The 27,355-nt window shown below is 40.7% G+C and overlaps 1 protein-coding gene across 2 annotated transcripts in view; it reads right to left on the reverse strand.

The window, feature by feature from the left end:
• HNF4A (hepatocyte nuclear factor 4 alpha) overlaps positions 1-27,355 on the reverse strand; it is a 217,765-nt gene that overhangs the window by 85,086 nt on the left and 105,324 nt on the right. For both annotated transcript variants that reach the window (XM_044090021.1, XM_044090020.1), the window contains exon 5: positions 1,608-1,763. In XM_044090021.1, the coding sequence (XP_043945956.1) occupies positions 1,608-1,763 (156 nt within the window). The remainder of the gene's footprint in view (positions 1-1,607; positions 1,764-27,355) is intronic.

A 27,355-nucleotide genomic window follows, 5' to 3' on the forward strand; every position in this document is an offset into this window, starting at 1 on the left:
TGTGGTACAAAGGCTCAGAATCTGGAGCAATTTTTAAATATTATTCTAATTCCTTTAAAACGTTACCAGGGCAACATGTTTTGCATCGGCATACATTTTATGAACAAAAGAAGACTTAATGTGTAATGTATGATGTGATTTACCTGAAAATCAAAACTTTTACAAGGAGCAAGATAAAAATGAGGAAACATGTCAGACACTTTGCAAAATCAGGAAGAGTTGAGAGCTGTGTATGTCAATAGCTGCTGAGTTCATGAAATTGTATCGAGCTGTCAACAAATATAAAAGATGTTTGCAGCAAATAATCATGACAAGCCTTACAGTCGTAATGAGTGGGACTTTGCAAATAGCTCTGATACATGTTTTCATCTGCTGTTACTTTGTTCACTTTTCTTGCAAAGCTGTGTATGAAAAGCAGTCTGACAGAATTAACAGAATATTGTGTTGAAAACCAAAGGGTTGTTAGATTCTGGTGGTACTAAGACCTAGACTGACAATATGGCTTCCATTTTCACTCCAGGGTAATTCCTGTCCTCACTCGTTCATACTATCAAAGTACAATGGGATTAAAAAAAATTTCTGATATACGTCTCTGATAAGGGGTGGGGGTGGGAGGCAGGCGGACATTGTTATAGAAGGTACATATTGAGCAGTCAGCATACAAGGTATTTTCTTTACTAGCAAATCTATTGGTGGAATCCAAATATAGTTAAATCACAAACCTACTGAAAATAGCACATACTCTTTTTTCATGTAGCTGAACGTTTTAATACTAATGATGGTTATTACCTATACATACAAATCTCCCACAGGACTTTTACATGTTGCACCAGTCACATACATATCTAACATTTCAGAAAATAAACATGGTTGTTTTGACATTAAAATGAAATTGTATTTAAAGTATACAACTTCTGAAAAATGGAGTAAAAGGAAGAGTGAGACTAAATGAATTAAAGTATGACTTTAAATTATATATGAACTAAAGTGCAGATTAAAATGATTTTAATTTCCCTGCATTTTCTATTGCAGGCAGTCATCTTACACTGTTAGACACAAACAGTTGCTATTCCATTGTAGCTCATTATATATAACATTATATATAAATATGAGAGCTGGGAACATAATTTAATTTGGCTCCCAATACCCTGTCAGTTCTAAATTACTTGTCACTCATTTATTTTAGTAGCATGTCTGAGTTTATGTAAATCAGGGCTGAGCATTACCCATTTTGAGTAAAACTATGGCATGCCAGAACTCTGACCACAAGGAGTCATGCGTACAGTGTAGGCACTAGTTGTTATGGTAGATTGCTAGACTTCTGACTACAGGTTCTATTATTTTGTTGCCTGCTTCCTTTCCACCTCATTTTCCATTACTACCTGCATGTGCACTTAACATACTCCTAAAACTGACTGCTTGCATTTTGCAATTTTTCCTAGTAGTAGTAATGTTAAAAAATTTACAGATCTGCAAAATCATTGAGCGGTACATAGAGTTTAAGTAAATTCACTTAAGTCTCATTAGCTGTCATTTTTGTCTGTAATAGTGTGAAGGAGTTAAGCAGCTTGTTTTGCAGGTGCTCAACACAGATGTACAATACCCACCTGATCATCAAGGGGAAGCTCACAGAATGCAGGGATGTATTTGGCCCACTCAACCAGCACAAGCAGCTGCTGTTTCATAGACTCACAAACATCTGTGATGTTAGCGATTTTCTTTCCTCTAATGTCACCGGTTATGACTGATACTGGTGAGGATATCTGGAAAAGAACCAGGTGTGTTGGGTTAATTCATATAGTGGTTACATACCCACATTAAACATTGATATAAACTAACAGACTCTGCAGGGTCAACACCAGTGTTCAATGAATGCAGATATTCTTGATTTGGGAGACAAGTGGGAGGTGTGGACTTTGCTGCCAACGTTTGTTAAGATACTATAAAAACTGACAACCAGCTTTTAACACCTGAGTATATATTAATGAAATGCATCAGATCAGTGGACTAAAATTTTTATTCTACTGCTTTCGTTTTATAATGTGTGAAGTTACCATAGTGTTTCATAAGCAGTGTAGCACATTCCTGAACCAAAAGAGGAAAGCACACGTTTTCTTCTCATTGCATCTGAAATCCGAACATGTGAAATTAGAATAGCAGCACTGATAAAAGTTATTTTTTTGCTTCCTCGCTTCTGACCACCAGCTACTCCCAGGGCCTCTCCTTGGTCACTGGGTCTGGTGAGCTTTCATTACCATTCATTGACTAACTCTGACCCAGTTTCAGGACCATTGAGGAGATTAAGACACCTGTGGAACATCATAGAGATCATGTGGAATCCTTTCAGGGTTTTGGTCCTAACCCTACTCCCTCATGCATGCTTGCACCATTCACGTCTGTGTGTGACTCAACTAAAACCCTGTGCCCTTGTAGACAATACTCCCATCATGTTCCCAACCTCCACCAAGGAACAGGCATGGCGATGTGCCAGAGAGTGCAACCTTCCCATCGGCACATCCATTCTCCCTGCCTGCACTGCCAAAACACCTGATCTGCTCACCAAACTGAGGTCACTAGGACCATAATCAGTGATTTCTCCTGCATGCCACCAGCGCAGTCACTTTACAGGCTTCCAGTAAGACAAAGCTGCTCAATGTCATTGGTTGGATTTACATAATTACACTTTTACATTATAGTCTGCAGTTGGATACTTATTGAAATTTGTATATAGCAGACATTGTGTGTAGATCTGATTCGGGGTTGTGTAAATCTGTAAGACAACCTTCAAACCCATATTAAGGAATTTGCTGCACAAAAATGGCAATCCCTGACAGCTATATGAGAGGCAAGCAGTGTTGGATGTTTTAGACTATGTTTGGAACTGATGCTGTATGATGATGTTATTGCATATCTGTCTTTCCCATCAGCATCGACTCCTACCTTTCAGAAGCACAGTCACACAGGCTAAATATGGGCTCCTTCAAGAATAATCAGGAAGCCTTATCCATTCCATACTCTACAGGAAGCAATACTGTAGGGATGGATGAAACACAGAATGGAATCCTGGTGAGCAGAGGAACTACAGAGAGAAATATTCATGCAGAACTCTGTTTCTTTGATACTTGAAGCAGAGATAATGTGTGTAACTAAAAATATGTTAAAACAAATAAAGAACCTCTGTGTGTGTGTGTGTGTGTGTGTGTGTGTGTGTGTGTGTGTGTGTGTGTGTGTGTGTGTGTGTGTGTGTGTGTGTGTGTGTGTGTGTGTGTGTGTGTGTGTGTGTGTGTGTGTGTGTGTGTGTGTGTGTGTGAGAGAATATATATGTTTGTGTGTGTGTGGGAGAGGGTGGTGGCAGAGCCGAATCTTGGTCAAATGTGACCCTCTGCAGGGTAATGGATCAGGGGCCCCCCTACATACACACACACACACACACACACACACACACACACACACACACACACACACACACACACTCACCCCAACCGCAGCCATTACAGTGTCCCATTACTTGGCTATTTCTCCCCAGTTACCATAAGCACTGTTCAAACTAGTCAGTGCACATATTCATTTCTTCTTTACTTCTACGATGATTGCAGACATTTAGATTTAATTTAAAGCAATTATTGCAATTTTTATAGCACAAACACTGATAGGCATTTGCTAAACAAAACAATAGTCTGACAATGAAAACAGACTTAGCATTAACAGTAAACTTCTCTGCCCTTTAAACTCACAGTCTTTGAAATGGCATTGAAACCCACATTCAAATAAAATGCATCTGGCCAGTGGTGGATAAAGTTTACCTGTGGGCTATTTTCAAACCATGCACATATTTTTAGGACCATGCAGACATGCATGTGTTCTTTGATTCACCTTCCTGATTGTATTAAATTAAACTCCTTGTATAATACAGCACCATTTGATAGAACATGTTTTAAATTTGTAGTTTTGTACATTTTTCTAGTAAGCAATGCAACAAAATGTATACGTTAATAATGACAAAACTGCTCATTTCAGAACATTTCAACCATAAAAAGCCATTTGATATCAGTCAATATGCACAATCTCTGCAGAAGTAAAAGTAATTTGAATAATTCCACATTAAAGAGATCTATAACTAATGAACAAGTTGCTGCTAGCAAACAACTTTATATTTCACTGTTTCATCTACAAATTCATTGCCTGCTGCCCTTGAAGAATAAATTGCCTATGTTACATTAAAAAAAATTGGTAAGCTGGTAATATTGCAATAGGGAATGGCTGGCAAATCGACAACAGGTTTATAGTTACCAGGCATTTCATTGACAACCTCAGGACTACAGGACCCCCATCCCCCTTTAAGGTACAACACAGTATCAGCAATTCATCTACATGGTGTGAGAGTAGAACCCATTGCATTCTGCATCAAAAGCAAGTATGCTACCTGTTGTGCTACTAAACACTGCTTTCAAAATCTATAGCACAAACAGTGATGACCATTTGCTAAACAAAACAGCTGCACATTGAAAACAGATTCAGCATGAGCAGCAAAAATCTTCTCTTCCCTTGAAGTTCACAATTCCTTGAAAATGCACTGAAGCTCACAATTCTTTGAAAATGCATGTTGAGTGCTCTCCATACCATTCAACAGTCTAGATTTTTGCAGAATGTTCAGATTTGTGCCTCATGTTTTGGGTCTGTTTCTCATAAAATGTATGACTTTTTGGCAAATCCCTGGCAAATCACAGAAGATTACAATCATGAAATAATGTTATACATTTGCATTTCAGGCTTCATATGCATCAGAGAATATATGATAAAAAATCAATTAAAAAATTGCCCCAATTTTGGACATTTGCCCCCCCCCCCCCATTTTTTAGCTTTGTCCTGACTTCTTGCACTTAGATGTTGAGAGGTGTGGTGCTCTGGCAGTTGGTGTAGAGGATTCAGGCTCTTGTCTCCTGTAACTAAGGTACAGGGTTTGAGTCTTTGCAAATTAATGAAACTGCCATCCCTTAGTAAGGCATTACACACACACACACACACACACACACACACACACACACACACACACACACACACACACACACACACACACACGGCAATATATGGAAAAATGTTAGACAGAAGTGGATGGTCTAGAAAATGTTGTTGGTAAGGCAGACATCAAAAAGTGAGCAGTCAAAAAAAGCATAAATAACTACATAGCAGTTGTTATGGGGATTGTGAAGTCTTAGAGAAAAGGTCTGCCAAAATCTGCAATATATCATGTAGGTAAGAAAATGGGTAGATTGTGCAACTGTGTCCCGGGGGTGGGGGTGGTGATTGTAAAGATGTTTTGTCCACCCTCAGATCAAAATCTATAGTGCTGCTTCTGTAAATAAATGGTACGTATGTTCATTCTGGTATTGACAAAATTACATGCATTACATCATCGATTAAGAGAACAAAAACACAAAAAATATGACTCTCCATCAACAGGAATAACTTACTGAGACATTAAAGGGGAATGACAAACTATACACACAAGTTGTGATAGGAATATGAATCTCTACATACTGGTGACTCAGGCAGAAGCCATGCACTACTGCTACATTTGATGGAGACTGCTAAGCATATCACTTGGGGCATAGACCACTATCCTCAATCCCTGGTGATTCCTTTCAGAACTGAAGTGTCCCACTACTACAACATGTGACAAGTAGCAAAACAACCACTGGCAATCCATGGGATGAAATGTCAGAATTGTGCATGTCTTAAACAATAACCTTATAAAAACATCTCTGAAATGTATCCAAATTACTGACAGAACATAAAAGACAAGAGTACAAGGGTCATAATAAAAAGAAAATGTCCTACAGTCAGTACTGAAGGGCATGTTTGCTCTCCACTTTTGTGTTTTATGGAATTGCTTACCATATGATTAGGAGTAGTTGGTTGTGCTGTAGTTTATAACCAGTTTCCCAGAGGCCAGAAGCCAGAACTGGATCAGCTAAGAAATGGAGGCAGGTTTGAGGGTAGACGGTGCCTGAAGATGGTGGGAACTGGAGACTGTGTCTCTTAGTTAGAAAAACCAAAACTAGACAATTGTTATACTAGGAAATTCCAGGATTAAGCTTTCTCTTCTCTGCCATCAAAACATTTTGCTGGTCATCAATCACGGTTACTTTCAGTAAAAATAGTACAGATCATGGGCTCCCAGTTGTAATTTCAAGACTCATAAATACAAGCCCCATAATCATGAACAAAATAGCTACGAAAATATAAAACAATGAATACTGACCAGCACTGTTCTCTGTTAAATTTTTTTTTGTTTTTTTTTTGCAGTGAATCAACCCACCCCACACCACCCAGTGTGTGTGTGTGTGGGGGGGGGGGCAAGCCCCCCACATCTCTTTAACTTGTATATACCAATGCTTAGATCAATGTGCCTCAGAAAAAGGTAATATTCTGAGAAATTACCGTTTTGGGCTTAGTGTACACAAGTCCATATTTTCACTGATTCAGTTTCCTGGGACTTAACAATAGCAAGTTCATAGGTACTGGCTAGTTGCCCTTGTGGGTTATTTTAAGCCTAGTCAATTTTTCTCAAAGGTGAGAATCAAACCCTGACTTAGTATCTGTGAGGAAAACTCCTCAACTATTATGCCAACTCCCAGCTCCCTTTGAATATCAAATGGTTATCCAGATTTTGACTTGTTTACCTGCACATTAGTTTCACAGTAATTCAGGAATTAGGTATAATTTGATAAATTTAAATCAAAATTTATTATAAGGTATAATTTCAACCTCTCCCAGCTCATATTGCAGCCTTCTAGACCCAACCTCAGCATGTCTTGCTACTCCCTCCTATATCTCATGTTCACTAACAATCCTTCTCTTATGTCAAACATCTCCATACATCCCCATTTTTAGTGACCACTGCCCTATTAGTTTTCATATCCATAATTGATATGTAAATGTATCCTCAAAGCTCATATGTTGCTGTAATAAATCACAGAATAACATTAACAGACTTTAATTCACCCTCTTCTTAAACTGACTGGTCACCATTTCTGAATTCAGCTGACCCTAACACTGATGCAGAACTACTTACCCCTACACTGACTGACCTGCAAAACTCCTGCTTCCCATTACACTAAAGACAAAATACACCTGATTAACCTATGAGCTTAAAGCTCTTCTACAACTCAAAGAGAAGGTGTGGCTTTCTTGGAAAGCACTTCCTACTACTATGAACAGAGCTATATTCAGCTACACAACCTTGCCAAGCAAGCTACATGCTATCATAAAAGTTACCTGATAAAATACCAAACCTTACTAATAAAAATCACCTAAAAACTTCTGGAAAGAGGTCAACCATCTTACTATCTTACAGGATGGAAGAGCCTAACTGCCATGGATTTGACATCTACTCAACTTTCTGCCTCTGAATTTCATTGCTTATTTCAGCAACCTTCCCATTCGAATTCCAAACTGCATCTCTCTCTCTCTCTTACCTTCCCTCCGTACATCCCTTTGTTTTACTTCAGAGCTATCACATCCAAGGACATCCACCCTCTTCATGAACAGATTAAACTTTATAACCCCTTGGTGCGGACAACCTTCACCCATTGTTTACTTATCACAATAGAGACAACACCATGACCCCACTGAAATACATCTGCAACCTGTGCATTACACTTAATATTATGCTTAATATCTGGAAAAATGTCATTGCAAATCCTCTCCCCAAAAAACACAATTCCTCCCATCCTTCAGACTTTTGGCCCTTTTCTATTCTCCCTACTGTAAGAAAGATTCTGGGAAAAATACTTTACTTGCAGTTACTCAATACATCAACAAATACTCCCTTCTATCTCAAAAGCAGCATGTTTTTTTTGTCTGGTCACGGTACATCCACAACTATCTGGACACTCAAGAACACCATTATTCTTTGAGTGGCCAAAGGCCTAATAAGTGGAGCCATTTTATTGACCTCACCAGAGCCTTTGATCTTGTTGATCACTCAGTTCTCCTGCAGCATTTTCTGTTATCACAGAAATCAGACTTCAGGCCTTTTGAAAAATTTGCATTGACTCTCAAACTGACTAGCCAGCCTTACAATAGTGATGATTCTGCTCTGGTTCAAAACTACCTCTCTAACTGCCACTTCTCAGTGAATTTCAATTCATCAACATCTACATCAGTCCCTGTACAAAAATATGTCCCCAAGGATCTGTTCTGGCACATCTCTTTTCTGCCTTTATTAACAACCTTCCTTTAGACTTACCCCATCTTTTTCTCCCACTTTACACTGCTGATGATGTGATCATATTCCAGCCCAACCACTTTCTCTCTCCTCTGGAACTCATACTCCAGGCAGATTTTCATTCTGTTATTCAACAGGTCATTGATGAAAAATTACTGTTAAATTTCTCTTATAAAACAATGCTTATTGGCACTAGGCAAAAGCACATTTCTCTCTCCAGGCCTATACATTCCCTCAATCATCATACCAACACTATTGAAAATGTCACTTCATTCAAATACTTAGGGATTTGGTTAGACTCCTTTGTAAGTTATCATCTTTACCTGGACTACACACACACACACACACACACACACACACACACACACACACACACACACACACACACACACACACACACACAATAACTCAATAACTCTTTCCCATTCTAGACTAAGATCACCCCTTTTCTCTCCAGACCATGTAGAAATGACATAGGTAAAGGTATTGTAATGGTTCAACTAGTACATTGTCTCCCTTAAATTGCTGCAGCCGCTAAAAAAATTATCCTCTACTCAGTCCATCTCAAATACCATTTGCAGATTCATCCCTCTCTCCCCAAGAAAGGAACACCACTGAAAAAATACCATTTGCAGATTCATCCCTCTCTCCCCAAAAAATGAACACCACTGAAAAAAAACTGACTACCTGTGAAACAATGTGCATACTTTCTACTTACCTTTCAACTAATTAAGAATGATACCTTCCTCCCACTAGCCTCCAAATTATCTAGAGATGCACCAACATACAATCTTAGACATCTCAACCACTCATGTCATCTCCTGCAAACCTCCCAAATCTGGCTTCACTTCACAAACCATGCTTTCTCAGTCCTTGATCCTAAACTTTGGGAATCTCTCCCTTCTTTTCTTAAAGATAATTTCTGTTACTCCATTTTCTGATCAGAAATAAAACCACATTTTAAAATTCTAGGGAAATGCAACTGCTATCTCTCTGATCATATTAACTTAACCTCTCCATACCCTTCTTTCCCTGTACATACCTTGTTCTGACACTGCTTTTGATTGTGATTCTTTCAGCATGACATCTCTGATTTCAAATCTGTATATAATACATGTACACAATGTAATGCCATTTAACTAGTGCCATTATACCCTCAAGCCAACTATGACATTCACTTTGTGTATCGCACATGTGTACTGTGACGCCCGTGCACTGGCCCAGTAATCAAGGAGCCTCAAACCTCACCACTAACACCAGTGAGGGGTGTCCACATTGGGAAGGATAACAAATACACACACAGTAAAGTACAGTTTCCCTTAAGAGCACACAGAGATCACAGTCAGTCTGGGGCTGGTTTCTCCCTTTCTCTCCAGATCCCCAATAAGACTCCCCACTGGCACACCTATAGGGTGCAGATCTCAGCCTAGTGGTCAAGCTAAAACCTCCAGCACCCTCTCTGTCCAGCCAGTGCTTCGTGTCTGTGCCCAAGTAGCTGACACACACACACACACACACACACACACACACACACACACACACACACACACACATACACACACACACACACACACACACACTCTAAGACATGAGCTATATACAAACACACAGACACTCCTGTGGAAGGCTGGCACAGGTTCTCCAGCTATGTCCCTTCCTGCCAGGCTATAAAGTAGTAATCACCACCACCAACCACTAATATCAGCTACTAATAAGACCCTTACCAAAGGGTGTCCAATTATTACCGTGCAATATTATTATCCAAATAGTAAGTGTGACCTTATAGCAAGGCTTATTTGGAGTGGCTTTGTAGAGTATCATTATATACATGCAATGTACTCTAGAGCTTAAATTATCTCTACACAAAACAGCCACAGTTGAAAGGTTTAAAAATATTTAATAATAAATAATAAAACACAAGACAGTACTTCTTACTACACGGTGCTAGTCAAGAGTTCAGAGATCACAGGAAAATGCTTAAAATAATACAGTAGAATAGTTCTGACATAAACATAGAAAACAGCTAGACTAAACTTACTATTTTCTATCTTTTCCTAAGAGCACTCACAGTTCTAAATAAACTTACATATAGAGCAAAAGCAGAGTACTGGTGAGTTGTTGTCAGCTTTAGACAAAATCCAAAATGCTTTCTCTCTGTCTCTGAGAAAGTCCTTTAAATTGATAATACATGCTGCTGACTCATTTTAGATTACATCATTGTTAACAATTCTCTGGTTTCCCAGGCTAACAGAAACTCTGCATTTACATTTCTTAGTAAGCTTGCATCTGGTCAGGTAACTACAGTAATTAAAGACAGTATATATGTAAAATCTAGCAATTAACGCTGGTCTCAAAACAATAGAAAGAATCTGCTAGTTCAAACACCATGGCTCCGAGCCCTGAGATCAAAACAATCATAAAATGCTTGACTTATCAGCTTTCTTATAGCAGAATGCACTGTTGTTACATTTTTGCAGTTCAACATCCAATACAGTCTTCTCACTTTTAAGAGAACAAGCCTATGACTTTTATTAATATTTACAAAGACAGAATTATCTACAAAATTCTATCTAACTAGGCTGGCAGCCTTCACATATCTTCAAACCCCCCCCCCCCCCGAGAATTCAAGCTAGTTTTTCAAGTGTCCCTTGAGAAACATTGCTTGAGAAGGTTAGGTCTATCTGAATATGCCTTACCCCATTCCCTGTCTTGAGAGCCCATCTGCATTGGCATTGCTACTCCCACTGCGGTGCTGCACTGACATATCATATGCTTCCAATCTTAAGCTCCATCTTAGCAACTTGGCATTTTGATGGCTGGCTCTGTTTAACCATGTTGGGAGATTGTGATCTGTCACTACAGTGAATTTTCATCTGAACAGATAAGGTGAAGTTTCTGCAGTGCTCACACTATGGCTAGACATTCCTTTTCTTCAGCTGCATAGCATTCCTCCCTGGGTTGGAGCCTACGACTGAGATAAGTGGATGTGTGGATGGAAAACAGAAAATTCACCCCGGGGATAACTCCATTGGCTCTACTTGACAGAGGCACTGGGAACTAAGGTCGGGTGGCACTATGCCAGGGTAATCCTATGGCTAGGCTTGTAATGGTCCAAGGGCCATTAGCCTAGTACACACCTATGAACCTATACACCACTGGGTGCTCTTCTCCCTCTGAAGAAATTTGGCTAAGTACAGCCCCAACCCCATGGGTCAAAGCATCCACCTGCACAACAAATTCTTTGCTGTAATCTGGACTGGCTAACACATGGGGTCCTCCCAAGGCTTCTTTAAGCTTCTGGAATGCCTGTTCACATGCTGTGGTCCACACTACTGTATCTGGACTGTTCTTCCTTGTCAGGTCTGTGAAGGGAGCAGCTATGGCACTATAACTGGGGACGAACTTTCTGTAGTACCCTGCTGTCCCTAAGAATGCCCTCACCTCCTTTTTGGTAACAGGTGCAGGCCATGCCTGAATGGCTTCCACTTTGGCAGGTTCTGGCCTGATCTTACCACTCTCCACTCTATGTCCCAAGTAGGAGACCTCTGCCTAACCCACCTAAAATTTGCTGGCTTGATGGTCAACCCTGCCCTCTGTAGTCTGCCCAGCACCACCCTCACATGTTGAAGGTGCTCTTGCCAGGAATGGCTGTAGATGGCAATATCATCTAGGTAAGCAAGGGCAAACCCTCCTGCTCCTGCTAGGATATGATCTACCAGCCTTTGGAAAGTTGCTGGGGCATTTTTCAACCCAAAGGGCATCTTTGTGAACCCATACAAGCCAAAAGGAGTCACAAAGGTTGACTTCTCTCTAGCACTGGGAGTCAAGGGCACCTGCCAGTAATCCTTGGTAAGATCAATGGTGGTAAGATACTTAGCCCCACCCATATGCTCTAGGGCCTCATCTGTCCTAGGCATGGGGTGAGCATCTGACTCTGTGTAACTATTTAATTTCCTGTAGTCCATACAGAACCTAGTGCTGACATCCTTCTTTGGCACCAGCATCACTGGGGAGGCCCAAGGACTGTTGGATCCTTGAATTACCCCTAGTTCCAACATCTCCTGTATCTCCTCCCTCAGAGTCTGTTTGACACTCTTAGGCACCCTTTAAGGGGCCAGCCAAATAGGTCTTTGGGGTCCTGTATCCACCTGGTACTGCACCAGATGGGTGCACCCTGGTTTCCCAGTGAACATGTCCCTAAACTCCTGTAACACTGCTTGGATTTCATGAACCAGGGTAGGAGATAGCTGCTGGGACATTGCTACCCCTTCCACTGAGATGTCAATCCGAGCCTCACTGAGGTGATCAGTCATCCGATCTACCTCAGACTCCTCCTGCAATCCACTGCAAATACTCAGCACAAGGGACTCCCTATCATGGTAAGGTTTCATCATGTTAACATGGTACAATTTGTGCTCATGCCTCCTGCCTAGCAGTTCCACCATGTAGTTAACATCACCTACCTTTCTTACCACCTTGTAGGGTCCCTCCCAAGCTGCTTGCAGCTTGTTGTGTCTGACAGGAATGAGAACCATCACCTGCTGCCCTACAGCATTCTCTGTAGCTCAAGCATTCCTATCATACCATACCTTTTTCTGTTGTTGGGCTTCTGCCAGGTTCTCCTGGGCCAAGCCCATCAGTGCCCTGAGTCTTGTCCTGAGGTAATACACATGCCACAACAGACTCCTTGTGAGGTTCACACTCACCTTCCCACTCATCTCAAATTAAATCTAGAGGTCCCCACACCCTATGCCCATGCAGCAACTCAAGGGGTGAAAAACCTGTGGATTCCTGGAAACCTCTCTGTAAGCAAACAACAGATGGGGCAAATATTTGTCTCACTCCCTCTTAAACTGGTCAGCAAATGGTGGTAGCATGGACTTGATTGTAGAGTTTAACCTCTCAATCAGGCCATTAGTCAGGGGATGGTAGGGGGTGGTCTTCAGCTGCTTCACCCCACAGTACTTCCAGAGACAAGCCAGCAGGTCTGACATGAAATTGGCACCTCTGTCAGTCAGTATTTCTTTTGGGAAACCTACCCTGTGGAAAATCTCTAACAAAGTGTTTGCCACCTTTTCTGCCTCAGTGGAAGACAAAGCCACTGCCTCAGTGTATCTTGTAGCATAATCTACTACCACTAGGATATACTTTCTCCCTGTGGAACTTGGGGTGCACAGAGGCCCCACAATATCCATAGCTACCCGCTGAAATGGCTCTTCAGTCACAGGCAAAGGCATCAAAGAAGCTCTCACCTTGTCTCCTGCCTTGCCTACCTTTTGGCACTGCTCACAGGTCCTACAGTACCCTGTTACATCCCTGGAAATTCCAGGCCAATAGAAGTTCTGCATAATACATCTCTTTGTACGTTTTATGCCCATATGACCAGCAAAGGGAATATCATGGGCTATGGCTAGAAGCGCCAGGTGGTAGGCTCTAGGCACTAACAACTGCTCTAGCCTCTCACCTTCTAGCCATTCCTCAGGGGTCTCTCTCTCTCTATACAGTAACCCTTTGTCCCAGTATACAGATCCCCCCTTCCCTTGAGAATCAGGTGCCTCACTAGCTACCTGCCTCAGGCCTGGCGATGTAGGGTCTGAGAGCTGAGCCTGTCTCAACTCTTCTCTTTGTAATCCTTCCCAGCTCCCCTTCCACAGGATGTCTGGCATCCTCTGACAGCAGTGCCTCGCTGTCAGCTTGGATACCACTACTCACCTCTACCTTTGCAGTCACTTTGTCCAAGGGAACATCAGCACCCATAAGCAGCTGTGGCTCACCTTCAGTCTCACTGCTAGAGAGTAGTTCTCTCCCTGAAGTAACCACCTCACCATTCCTGGCTGCAAGTAGGTGGTCTGTCTGGGTCACCCCCAGGCTACCAGACCCACATGCTTGTCTACAAGCCTGACTGTGTGTAACTGCACAAACACATGGTACTGCTTTGTCAAAATCATTCCCTATCGGGACATTTGCAGGATGGTAGTTTGGTATGCCTGTTATCTCAAGACAACCTACTGTTGGCATTTTGTCCTTCCCACTTACTGGATCTCTCACCTTTTGTTCCCCACCTTGCCTCCATGGACATCTGTATGCCACATGGCCCCACTGGTTGCATTCAAAACATTTTACTCTAGTTCCTGGACATGTACCTAGACTAGTGGCTTCTCCTGCTACTGGCAGATACTGTTGGAGCAGTCTGGGCTGCCCATCATGGGTTCCTTTAAACCCATGAGCAGCACTCCGGGGGTCCCTTTCCTGTGCAGGGATGCCCTGCTTGCTAGATATATGTCTCCCTTCTTCCCCAACTCATCTGAAGTAGCACATTGTCTATCAGCTAACCAGATCCTCATGCCCTCAGGCAAAGTGCTAAGGGCTTGTTCCCTCAACAAAAGGTCTGCCAGCCCTTCAAACATGGTGACCTGACATCCACTCACCCACCTATGAAAATAAGTGATCAGTTCAGCAACATATTCACACCCACTTTCGTCTGCCTTGTGTCTATGCTCACAAAACGTTTTCCTATAAGTTTCAGGTTTTAGCTTAAAAAATTCTAACAGACAATTCTTAACAACAATATAATCAAACAATTCATGATCAGAAATTTTAGACAACACAGTTATAGCTTTACCATGGATTAAGGGGGTCAGGAACCGTACCCAACGCCTTTGATCAACATCATACTGTTTACATACCCCTCAAGCATATGAATGAAACTATCAAAATTATCTCCCTCTGTAAACTGCGGATGAAATTTACTGACCTTTTGTGCTTCTGGGATCCGGTTACTCCTTTCCCCATTACCTCCATGACACTGGTGAACAGTCAGCATCTCCTTTTCGTGCTGCTTCTGCCTTTCCTTCTCCTCAGCTTCTAGGCAGGTCTGATCACCCTCCTGATTGCTGTTTTCTGATGCAGCTGTGAGCAAAGCTGCAATCATGTCTGCCTTAGGTTTCCATGCACCAGTCTCTAAGCCTGGCACATCCTTGACAGCTTGCCATACTCCTCTGCTGACATGCTTGCCTGCTCTCTCTGACTAACTAAGCTAACAATAGAAATAAAACAATTGTGATATGAACTCTGAATATTCACTGCGTGGCTGATTTACAGTACAAAAACACCTTCACTGATCACTGTACACAAGCTACAGGAATTCACTATCCATACCACTACAAGCCAATTGCCAACCAATTAATATGTGGTGTGGATATCCCACCACTGCCAAACAATTAATATGTGACACCCGTGCATTGGCCCAGTAATCAAGGAGCCTCAATCCTCACCACTAACACCAGTGAGGGGCGTCCACATTGGGAAGGATAACAAATATACACACACAGTAAAGTATAATTTCCCTTAAGAGCACACAGAGATCACAGTCTGGGGCTGATTTCTCCCTTTCTCTCCAGATCCCCAATAAGACTCCCCACTGGCACAGCTATAGGGTGCAGATCTCAGCCTAGTGGTCAAGCTAAAACCTCCAGCACCCTCTCTGTCCAACCAGTGCTTCATGTCCCTGCCCATGTAGCTGACACACACACAGACACACACACACACACACACACACACACACACACACACACACACACACACACTCTAAGATATGAGTTATATACAAACACACAGACACTCATGAGGAAGGTTGGCACAGGTTCTCCAGCTATGCCCCTTCCTGCCAGGCTATAAGGTAGTAATCACCACCACCAACTATCAGGTACTAATAAGGCCCTTACCAAGGGGTGTCCAATTATTACTGTGCAATATTATTATCCAAATGGTAAGTGTGACTGAGCAGCAAGGCTTATTTGGAGTGGCTATGTACAGTATCACTATATACATGCAATGTTCTCCAGAGCTTAAATTATCTTTACACAAAACAGCCACAGTTGAAAGGTTAAAAAATATTTAATAATAAATAATAAAACCCAAGACAATACTTCTTACTACACAGTGCTAGTCAAGAGTTCAGAGATCACAGGAAAATGCTTAAAATAATACAGTAGAATAGTTCTGACATAAACATAGAAAACAGCTAGACTAAACTTATTATTTTCTATCTTTTCCTAAGAGCAAGCACAGTTCTAAACAAACTTACATGGAGAGCAAAAGCAGAGTACTGGTGAGTTGTTATCAGGTTTAGACAAAATCCAAAATGCTCTATCTCTCTGTCTCTGAGAAAGTCATTTAAATTGATAATAACATGCTGCATGACTCATTTTATATTACATCATTCTTAACAATTCTCTTTCCCGGGCTAACAGAAACTCTACATTTATATTTCTTAGTAAGCTTGCACCTGGTCAGGAAACTACAGCAATTAAATACAGTACATATGTAACATCTAGCAATTAACTCTGGTCTCAAAACAACAGAAAGAATCTGCTGGTTCAGACACCACGGCTCCGAGCCCTTTGATCAAAACAGTCTTAAAATGCTTGACTTACCATCTTTCTTTCAGCAGAGTGCACTGTTGTTACATTTTTGCAGTTCAACATCCAATACAGTCTTCTCACATTTAAGAGAACAAGCCTATGGCTTTTATTAATATTTACAAAGACATAGAATTATGTACAAAATTCTATCTAGCTAGGCTGGCAGCCTTCACATATCTTCACATGTACATTGCATTTTGTCGTTCACTCTATGTACAATGTCATATATCTGTTATGTTTACCCTAGATTGAGACTGAAATAGATTCAATGGAATCAATGATCTACCACAGTTAAATTGAAAATAAATAAAATAGGTATGCAGACTTACATATAGGGCATCCCAGTTGTTCACAGTGACATTGCTGCCTCACATCTCTTGTTCTTTGATTAAGTTCACAGTTAAGCCTTCTGTAAGGAATTTTTATGTTTTCCTGTCTGTTTGTCTGTGGGCTTTCATCAGGACTTCTATTTCCCTCATAGGCATGAGAATTTCCTGAAAAATGTAACTGCTGTGCATATGAAACTGTGCATACCCTGTGACAGGCTGGCATCACATCCAGAACTGGTTCCTTGTTTGCAACCTCTGCTTGAAAGGAAATGTTCCTATTGTTGTGACCTTAGGATAAAATGGCCATTAGAAAAGATGGAACTATCCATAAGTGATTATTTTTTCATTTTTAGTATACTATGGTCGTCCTATACAGAACAAATTTTATTTGCAAACATATTGCACGTTTTCTCAACAGTCTAAATAAATATTTTTGAAGTAATGTATGTGTGTGTATGTACATGCGTGTGCCTATTTATTATATATGTATAATACTACATAGAGAAAGAGGGAGGGTGGGAGGAACAGAGTAGAACAAAGAATATTCTGCAAACCATCCAGTATAAGGAAATGTGAGTTGAGTATTCAGGCACAGTTACAAATGAAGCTTTCTAAATGACTCAGTAACCTTGTATGCAGCATTTGTAAAATGTTTGCAGTACTAATTAAACTTAATAAGTATAATGACAATTTTCAAGTTTGTTCCTGAAAGACTACAAGGTAAATTCCTTGCTCATGGTTACATAGTATATATACTGTCCTCTAAGCTACTTTGTGGCTATTTCCTGTGCATTGTACTGCATAAAGTATGTGTTGCACTCACCAAGAGGAAATGGCCAGAAATCAATAGAAACTATTAAGAATGTAATGACCTCTGTCTAGCCAATGAAATGTGTCATGAAGAAAGACTACAGAGATATATATGTTATGTAACTAAAGCAGCTTTGCAGGCTTTTTTGTGATTGTTTGCAATAAAATACATAACCAGATTAAAAGTTCCAGTATTATGCGCATTGTGTATGCACAAGTAAAGATGTTACTAAGCAGCATTTCCTGGAGTTGTAGAACTCAGAGATCAGGCCTTTTGAAGAATTATCAATGACTATCAAACTGATTAGCCAGCCTTACCTTTACATGACATCCACGGTGGTGCAGTGGTAGCGTTGTTGCCTCACAGCAAGAGGTTCTCCCGTTCGATTCTCAGCTGGAGTGCGGGAATGCCTTCAGTTTGGAGTCTGCATGTCCTCCCCATGGTTGGGTGGGCGTTCGAAAGACATGCATAAATGGGCGTGCCTTCATTGAAGGTTGAACGTCGAGCTGGCACCTCGGGTTCATGAAAATCTACTGTCAATCATTAGTGGACCGGAGTTTCGCTGTGGCGACACCTAACCGGGAAAAGCCGAAAGACAACAGCAGTGTCTGCCATTTAATGATCCACATAGAGAGTGACTCACATTTAAACCTATGCTGTTCTCACAGCTGGCTAATCTGTTCCCTTTGTAGCATATAATTTGCAGTATATAACTTCTAGTTTGGGGCTTTTTTCTGCTCTAAAATAATGTTTTGCAGCATACCAATAGTCACATCATTACAAGAGTCATACAGGTGCTTTTGCATACTATGAAACTGACTATGCCTTCCTGTTACATTTGAGCAGCTGTGTTCTTGTTTTCAGACATACAGTTTTGCAGAAGTGTCCAGCAAATTAATAACATGGTCTTTTGCCTTTCCTGATAATTTATTTGCATAAAATGTATACCTTTATTTTCATATTTTGGTGAATCCAACATGAGAGACTTCCCATTTATTTTACAGCTTTTCCTGACAAACATTAGAAAGTGTCTGTATACAAAAATCTGTTATTTTTTCCTATGTTGGAATTTTCTTCCTGTTACATACACACAGAGTATGTACACACATGCACATACCATGAGCACAGGTTACAGATACACAGACATATGGACAAACACATACACTGTTTCTGCAGCTGAAGGAAAACACCATAATTCAGAGCATGGTCTCTGCATTCAAAATTCATCTGAGAGGCTCCACGGGCCATACCTGAGGACCCAGTTTGCCTCCCATGCCTGCCAGCCAGTAGCAGATAAAGTGTACCTTGCACTTTGTGTTGTTTTCAGTCTGTCGGCTCCCCACACTTGTTTTTTACAGCCTTGTGTAAATGCAGGTGTTGTTTTGAGTTCACCCTCCTGATTGTTGTAAATATATCCTTATCTTCCTGTTTATTTTAAATTGCATATATTATTTGATAAAGCAAAATTTGCAAGTTTGCTTTAAATCTGAGTAGTGTTGAATGTTTCACTAACTAACATTATCCACTTTAGAACATTTGGAACCATGAAAGGCTGCTCAAATGACAAGTACAGAGAGTGGTGAGATAATGGATACAGGTCAGTAATTGCTGTTGTTTTCCAATTTGGGTTTTAATGTAAATATTTTGAAGAGTAGTTTGACTTCTGTAATTCTTAGATTGGTAAATTCTAGAAGGTTCAAGGAAGTAAACTACTTAATTCAGAATGGTCTGTACAGCTGTAGTTTTAAGTACAGAACTGTTAAATGATATTTGAACATCTATCTGCCACTCTGGATGGTTCTATATACAATGTGGTACAATGCAAAAGTAATACTTTTGCAATGCAAATGTAATACAAAACTTTATTTGACATTGCTATTGATACAACACAAGTGACATACAGGCTAGGTTACTTGTCATCCAGCAACTCCTGTACTATTTTACTCACTTCTAGCCACTGTGGGAAATGACATTTCAGCAGCTGACGTACATCATTTGGTTAATGGGCAGTAGTAGAACTATCCAAGAGGCCAGATAGGACTGACCTAGCAATGCCAGCTCTTAACCTCGAAAAGGCATTTATTCAGTAATGTTTATTGAAAGTGAGTACAAATGACCAAGTGGCAGGCTCTGGTATGAACCTGGCAGTCACTCCTTTACAGAAAGCCCCAAGGGCCATTCCTGCTGTGGTAGAGTGAACTTGAGGACATGAGAGCAAGGACTTGCCATGTACAGAGTAACTAAATGAGATGGTCTTAGAGATCCAGCTAGCAATGGTTTGCTTGGATATCTGTTGACCCAGTTTAGAGTCCATGAAGGAAACAAACAGTTGATCAGATTTTCAAATGGATTTTGTTTTGTCCAAAAACAATCTTCCCTGTGAGTGTCCAGAGAATGCAGTATCCTTTCTCCAGATTCTTTGAGTTGGGAAAGAAGGTAGGTAGGTTTATAGCCTGATTGAGAGACAGCTTGTTTACTACTTTTGCCATGAATGAAGGATTCGTCCGAAGGTTCACCCTGAGTACCTGAAGCATATCTCTCAACCTCTTAGCACAAAAAATCTGGAAAACCTCCCAAAAAAATGTGGGGACAAATTCCCAAAAACAGGGACAAATTTTAAATATTGCTCTTACAAACTTAGAAAATTAGCATGCATTTTCTAACAGATATGAAGTCTGAAACTCAAATGTATGCCATTACTTAATAAATTCAATTCTCACTGATTTGTCAGCAAACTACAAATGTTACGAGGAACAAATAAAAAATGGAGGCAACCATCTGTACATTCTGTAAAAATCTGGACAGTTGAGAAATATGCCCTGAAGGCCTGAAACTCTCCTAACTGGTAAGGGCCAGAAGTAGGATATTTTTGTAAGTACAGAATTTAAGGTTTGCTGATGCTGCGAGTTCAAAGGTAAGTAAGGTAAACTTCTCCAGCACAAAGATGAAGTCCCATGTAGGGGTAATGGGCTTTCTGGGTAGTCTAAGATACAGGATCCATTTAATAAATAACTTGACCTCAGATCTGGACATAAGTGGGGGGGGTGAGAGGTAAGCAAGTGGAGATGGCTAACAGGTGGGCTTCAATGGAAGAGTAGGGTAGAGCTGTATGCAGTAGTTCGCACAGACATATCAGAATGCAAAGTACCTCTGACTGGTATCCTGTCCATTCATTTTGCACCAACAGGAAATTCTCTTCCATTTGGCTACGTAATATTTTTAAGTGGTGGGTTTCCTGGCTTCTTAGAGAATCTTAATAACAGCCTCAGAAAAATGATGACTGTAAGTAATCAGAACCTTATCATCCACAGAGTTTGGTTTAGTGATGACAGATTGTGGTGAAGCAGTAACACTTTCTGTTGTATGATATGATCTGTGTAGTGTGGCAGTTTGCATTACTTACCCCTGGTTAGAAGAAAAAGAAGAGGGAACCAATGTTGTCTTGGCCAGAAGGGAATCAGTAACAAGAGGTTTTTTTTTCTTTCTTTTTGGGTCTTTAGAGAAACTCTTGTAATAAGGGGTAGAGGATGGAAGGCATAGAGGAACTTCCATGTCCACTGAAACGTGAAAGTATCTGTCCTTCAAGCTAATGGGCAGGGGTCCCTAGTGCAAAAAGTGGAAGCTGTTTGTTAGTCTTTGAAGGAAACAGGTCCGTCTGTGGGTGGGGGGTCCTCAAATTCTGAAGGATGCCCTGGAAAACCTGTCTTTTCAGGGTCCACTCATGAGGGTCCTACAAGGACTTGCTTAAAGAGTTGTGTGATGGTATGTATGTATCTGTAAGTGACATGTTTTTCTGGGTGGCAAGGTTCCAGGCCTTCTGTGCTGATCTGTACAATTGGTAAGATCTGGTCCTCTTTGCTTGTTTACATACCACATTACTGTTGTCTTGTGTTGTCTGTGAGCACTCTTGGGGTACCTGGTTTCCAGAGATGTGAAAAAAACTGAACAGCTTGGATGAGGGTCCTCATTTCCTTCATGTTAATGTGTTCTTTTAGTAGCATTGGCAGTTATCTGCCCTGCAGTGAATGGTTGCGTGTCAGGACCCCACATGCCTTGTCTGAGGCATCTGTATGCATTTCCTGATATGATTGCTGAGACCAAACTGTTTTCAGGTACCATTGGATTTTTGTCATATGCAATAGCTAGGGGAGAACATTGGGATAGTAGCCACCATGAACCTCAGATACCTTAAGATCTCCCTAGCTGAGCATTGTCTGAGGGAGGCAAGGCTGTGGAAGGAGTTTGTAAGGCTCTGCACCATCTCTTAAGGTAAGTAGGCCTGCATTCATTTTGTGTCTAGCTTGCAGACCAGAAAAAATAGATCCTGAGATGGCTGCAGGGAGAATTTTTTGCAGCTGATTGTGAACTCAAACTGAGATGGGGGTAGGTGTGAACTCGAGATGCTGTTGGAGAACTTGTGCTGAAGTAGCTTGGATTAACAGTTTGTATAAGTAGAGAAGATCTAAATTTTCTGGGTTTGGCTGAAGACGATCAGTGGTGACAGACACTTTGTGAAAACTGTTGGGGCTGTGGAAAGCCCAAAAGGCAAAGTAATAAACTGACAGTGAAATGAGCCAGTACAAAACCTGAGGAGTCTCCTGTAGGAGGTAAGCATCCTTTAGATCTAGGGATGCTAGAAAAGCCTGGGGCAGAATGAAAGGTAGCAGAATGTGCAGGGAGAACATTTTTAAAGGTGGCACTTTTAAGAAGGTGTTTAATGAGGAGAGATCGAATATGGGTCTCCACTGCCCTTCTTTCCTTAGCACTAGAAAAAGTCTGAAGTAAAGCAAATACCCCTTTCAGAACCCACCACTGTATTGGTTAGAACTACCCCATCAGCTAACATATACACAGCTTCTTACCTCTGATAATCAGGGTTCCTTTCCTTAAAATGCAGACCCTTTTATGTTCCTAGAGAGCTAAATAGAATATATGTAACAGCGGTATACATTCCACCCAGTAGAAACACCACTGAGGCCCTGAGCAATCTTTATAACTTTATATGTGAGCTCTCACTAAGCTGCAGAGGAAAAACTCCTCATACTTTGCACAAGTGGTTGTTGGCGATTTTAAAAGACAACAATGGGATATGAAAGCGGATTGCTCAAACTGCTGTCTCTTTTAGTCCCTGTTCATTGATACAGCCTCGAAAAATCACCCATGCAGCTTTAAAAACTAATCCAGCCAACTGTTTTCCCTGTTGGGCTTCCTACCTTTCCATACTGTTTTATTTTCACTTTGAAAACCAAGTTGAAAAACCTCTAGCTGGCTCTAAAAATGATGATGTCACATCTGCCAGAGCTCTTGCTCTAGCTACCGGGACATTTCCTCCCCCAAAGTGATGAAATCCCTGCCTGATTTACATGCTGTATAGAAGAGCCAGTGGACCTCCCACATTGTGATGTCAGAGCTCCCTTGCCCAGCCCACTCTTAACCTAGCAAAAATGTCAATCTATAATCTTACTTTTCTGAAGAGCCGTACTGATATGTGACAAAGTACAGGCAGAAGCACAGTAACAGCTGCAAAAACTAAGAGCATAAATTTATAATGACCATGCATAGGCATTAATTGCATGTTTTTACATAAGAAGCAGATGTCTGTCACAATTAATTGACAAGACTATATCAGATTACAAAAAGTATGCAATACCGTAATTTCCTTAAATTACCACTTACAAAAAGCATGTGGGTGCTGTCATGCAAGTCTGTGAAACATTTTGTGTTTACAGTGCATCACTTGTTAGCTATTTAACCAAACAGGCAGGAAAAATTAGTGGGAGTTTGATGCTTTGAAAAACAGTGATTATTCCTAGTGCTATGGAGCTTGGTTCTAAATTTGACAGGAGGAGTGCAACAAAAAAGTCTCCCACTGTAAGGAAGGAAAGGCTGACAAGAAAACAGTACATTAGTCTTTTCACCTGCTATGTGCTGTCAATCACATGCAGACAATGGGTCAAATTACCCTTAGATCTTTGACAGCCATAGAAGGTAGGTGTGAAGGGGGAGGGGAGATACCTTGAAGAACTAGATTTCAGCCTTCACAAAAGAAATCAAGTTAGCATTTCTAAGAAAAAAACAGCAATAAAATCCACTTTTCAGTTCTGTTCTGTAGCATTTGCACTGCTTGTGTTTGAAGTAGTAATTGAAAAAGGATAAACTTTTAACCAAAAGTAGGTGACTATAACACAGTAGTGAATGCCTGTAAAATCAGTGCACTGAAAGGAGCTTTAGGGAAAACGTGGCAGATCTGATGCTGTTTTTTTGGACACAAACAATGCATTCTGGGATACTTAGAGGCAGACTAAACAGTCAGAATTATTTCAAGATGCCAGACCCGATGTGGTCAGAGTCAGAAATTGCATATAAAAATATCTAAAAAGCTCTAAATTGTCCCAGAGTGGTGTTAAAATGTAGGAAACATCAAACCATGATGAAATAAACATGTTTTTTGAGTCTGTGGGTGCGGTTGTCCTTTAATCAAGCTGATCTGAGAGAGGTGCTACCCCACTACTATCAATTTGTAGGTTTTCATACAAGGGTTGCAAACATTCTGGACAAGGCATACTCCAACATCAAAGATGCCGACAGAGCAGTACAATAACCTAACTTAGGAAGATCTGACCATCTTACCATCATGCTTTACTAGCCTACAAACTGGCTCTGATCAGAGAAAAGCCCACAGTTAAGCAGATCAGGGTCTGGCGTGAAGGGGCTTTAGAATGTCGCCAAGACTGCTTTGATAGTACCTGCTGGGACATTTTCAAAGTGGCAGCTACGTCAGATGAGTAGGTAAACATAGATGATTACACAGAAGCAGTAATAGCTTAGATCACTAAGTGTGTTGATGATGTATCTGACATCAAAAGCATCACAATCAGAGCAAACCAAAAGTCATGGCTCCACAGCAAAGTCTATGATCTCCTGAAAGCAAGAAATGAAGCATTCAGGCCAAGGAAAAGAAGGGTCTCAGTGAAGCTAGAGCAAACCTAGAAAGGGGTATTAAAGAGACCAACAGGGAATATGGACAGAAATTACAAAGTCAGTTTGCAGACAAGAGGGACATCAGGAGTCTCTGGTAAGAGATATTACAGATCACTGATTATAAAATCAGGCCAACTCAGTGTTAAGACAACACTGAATTCCTGGACAGGTTGAACACCTTCTTTGGAAGATCTGAAGAGAACAAAGTGGCTGCTACAAGGCTACCTATTGAGCAGGAGGAGGGGGTGCTCAGCATTAACTCCAAAGAAGTGAGATCTCAATTTAAGAAGGTGAACCCCAGAAAGGCTGCTGGTCCTGATAAAATACTGGGCAAAGCACTCAAAGGCTGTGCAGACCAACTATGCTCAGTTCTAACTGATATTTTCAACACCTCTCTTATTCTTAGCATAGTTCCCTCTTGCTTCAAGGTGACGAATATTGTTCCTCTCCCCAAAAAAAGCTAATCCAGCCTGCCTGAATGACTACAGGCCGGTTGCTCTAACTTCAAATGTCATGAAATGGTTTGAGAGTCTAGTTAAATGGCATCTGTTGGCAAACCTTCCATCCACCTTCGACCCTCTACAGTTCACTTATTCGGCTAACAGATCCACACAGATACTATTTCAATGACACTTCACCTCTCACTTAATTATCTGGAGGGAAGAATCAACTACGTCAGGCTGTTGTTTACTGACTTCAACTCATTATTCAACACAGTGGTTCCAGTGCAGTTTATTGACAAGCTTGTATGTCTTGGAGTTAGCAAGCTCATGTGCAACAGGATCCTAGACTTTTTGATGAAAAGACCTCCAAAAACATGTGCAGGCAACAGCACCTCAGGATGCATAATTATCAGTACCGGTATTCCTCAGGGTTATGTGCTAAGCCCTCTGTTGTTCACAGTCCTCACCCATGAGTGTTCTGCACAATACATCAATCACATCATTAAGTTTGCAGATGATACTATGGTTGTAGGCCTTATCAAAGGGAAGGACTTACATAGACAAGGTCTTCTCATTGACTGACTGGTGTGCAAAGAACAACCTTGACCTGATTGTCAATAAAACAAAATAAATCATTGTAGACTTCAGGAAAAGGTCAACAACACACTCACTGCTCATGACAAATGGTGGAGGTGGAAAGGGTCAAACCTACAAAGTTTTTGGGGGTGCACATTTTGGAGGATCTTTCTTGGACTGTGAACACTGAACAGTTGGTCAAAAAAGCACACCAACGTCTCCACTTTCTCAGAAGGCTCAAAAAAGCAAAGCTCCCACCTACTGTTCTCACCACAGTCTACAGAGGAGCAGTTGAGAGCATTCTCACTAGTAGCTTCACAGTTTGGGTTGGGAACAGTACAATGGCAAAAAGAAAGAAGCTACAGAGAGTGGTGAGAGTTGACGAAAAAATCATGGGCACCAATTTACCATCAATCCAGGATCTCTTCACAACAAGAAGCATTAAATGTGCATCCAAAATAATCTGTGACTCCTCTCACCCTGCACATGGCTGTTTTGCACAACTGTCTTCGGGCAAGAGATATTGGAGTATCTGCTGCAGGTCCACCAGATACTTAAACAGCTTCTACCCAACAGTAACTCTGATACCAGCCACTAATTATTTATTCAGTAATCATTCACAATATGTAGCTCAGATGAAAAGTATGCGATATATATATTTTTTTTATTCTTTGATGTAGCATTATATTTTCTTATTCATGTCCAGTTGCCTGCTGTTTGTCTGATGCAGATGAACAATGAAGGACAATTTTAACATGTGCAATCCTACTCTCTCGTGCTGCTATGTACAGTATTCTTCTTATGACTGTCTGGCGGGCTTGTGTATTTTTGCTGTTATTATTGGTTTACTTATCCTTCTGTGGTTCTTGTATTGAATATCTTTTTTTAAATTCAAATGTTACACTGTTGTTCTTGTTATCCTTGCTTCCTTTGTACTCTCTGGTGAGTTGATACTTGGAACTTCGTTTAGGTTGCACTTGTGTAGTCCTACATGACAATAAAGTTTACTTTGACTTTGACTTTACCATCTACAAAATTAACCATAATCCATCTGCTTGTACACAGCAGTAAGTAACATTCTACACAACTATGTTCCTAGTCAGTCATTACAACCCAGTGACCAAAAACTTCTATCTGTCCACAAACCTATCAAATAGGCCTGGCTTTGTCTGTACTTGTACCATGTTGCTCCTTCCTATCCTTCAAAACCATTCTGAAAGACTTTCTAGCCAAAAGCTGCCTCTGTTCTTGCTTAACACCGTGATAAACTATATCCCTAAATGTGAACAAATACCTATTCATACCTTATATCTCATTTCTTTCCCTTCTTCACACACTTCCTTCTGTCAGTTTCTCTTCCCTTGATTTCTGGCTAAATATATCATAAGCATGCTTTTCTGTCACTTTGTATTGCAATCCCTGCTTGTATTATACTAACTTACCTTTAATTTCTCTTTAAAGTGGCTAAAACTTCTCTAAGTATTAAATCATTGTTATATAACTTGCATCTCTTCTTAATCAATGTTTTCATACTTCTCTAATTTGGTATAATTATTAAAACT

Source organism: Protopterus annectens, chromosome 12.part0 (assembly GCF_019279795.1).
Source record: "Protopterus annectens isolate FY-2018-M chromosome 12.part0, PAN1.0, whole genome shotgun sequence".
Lineage (NCBI taxonomy): Eukaryota > Metazoa > Chordata > Ceratodontiformes > Protopteridae > Protopterus > Protopterus annectens.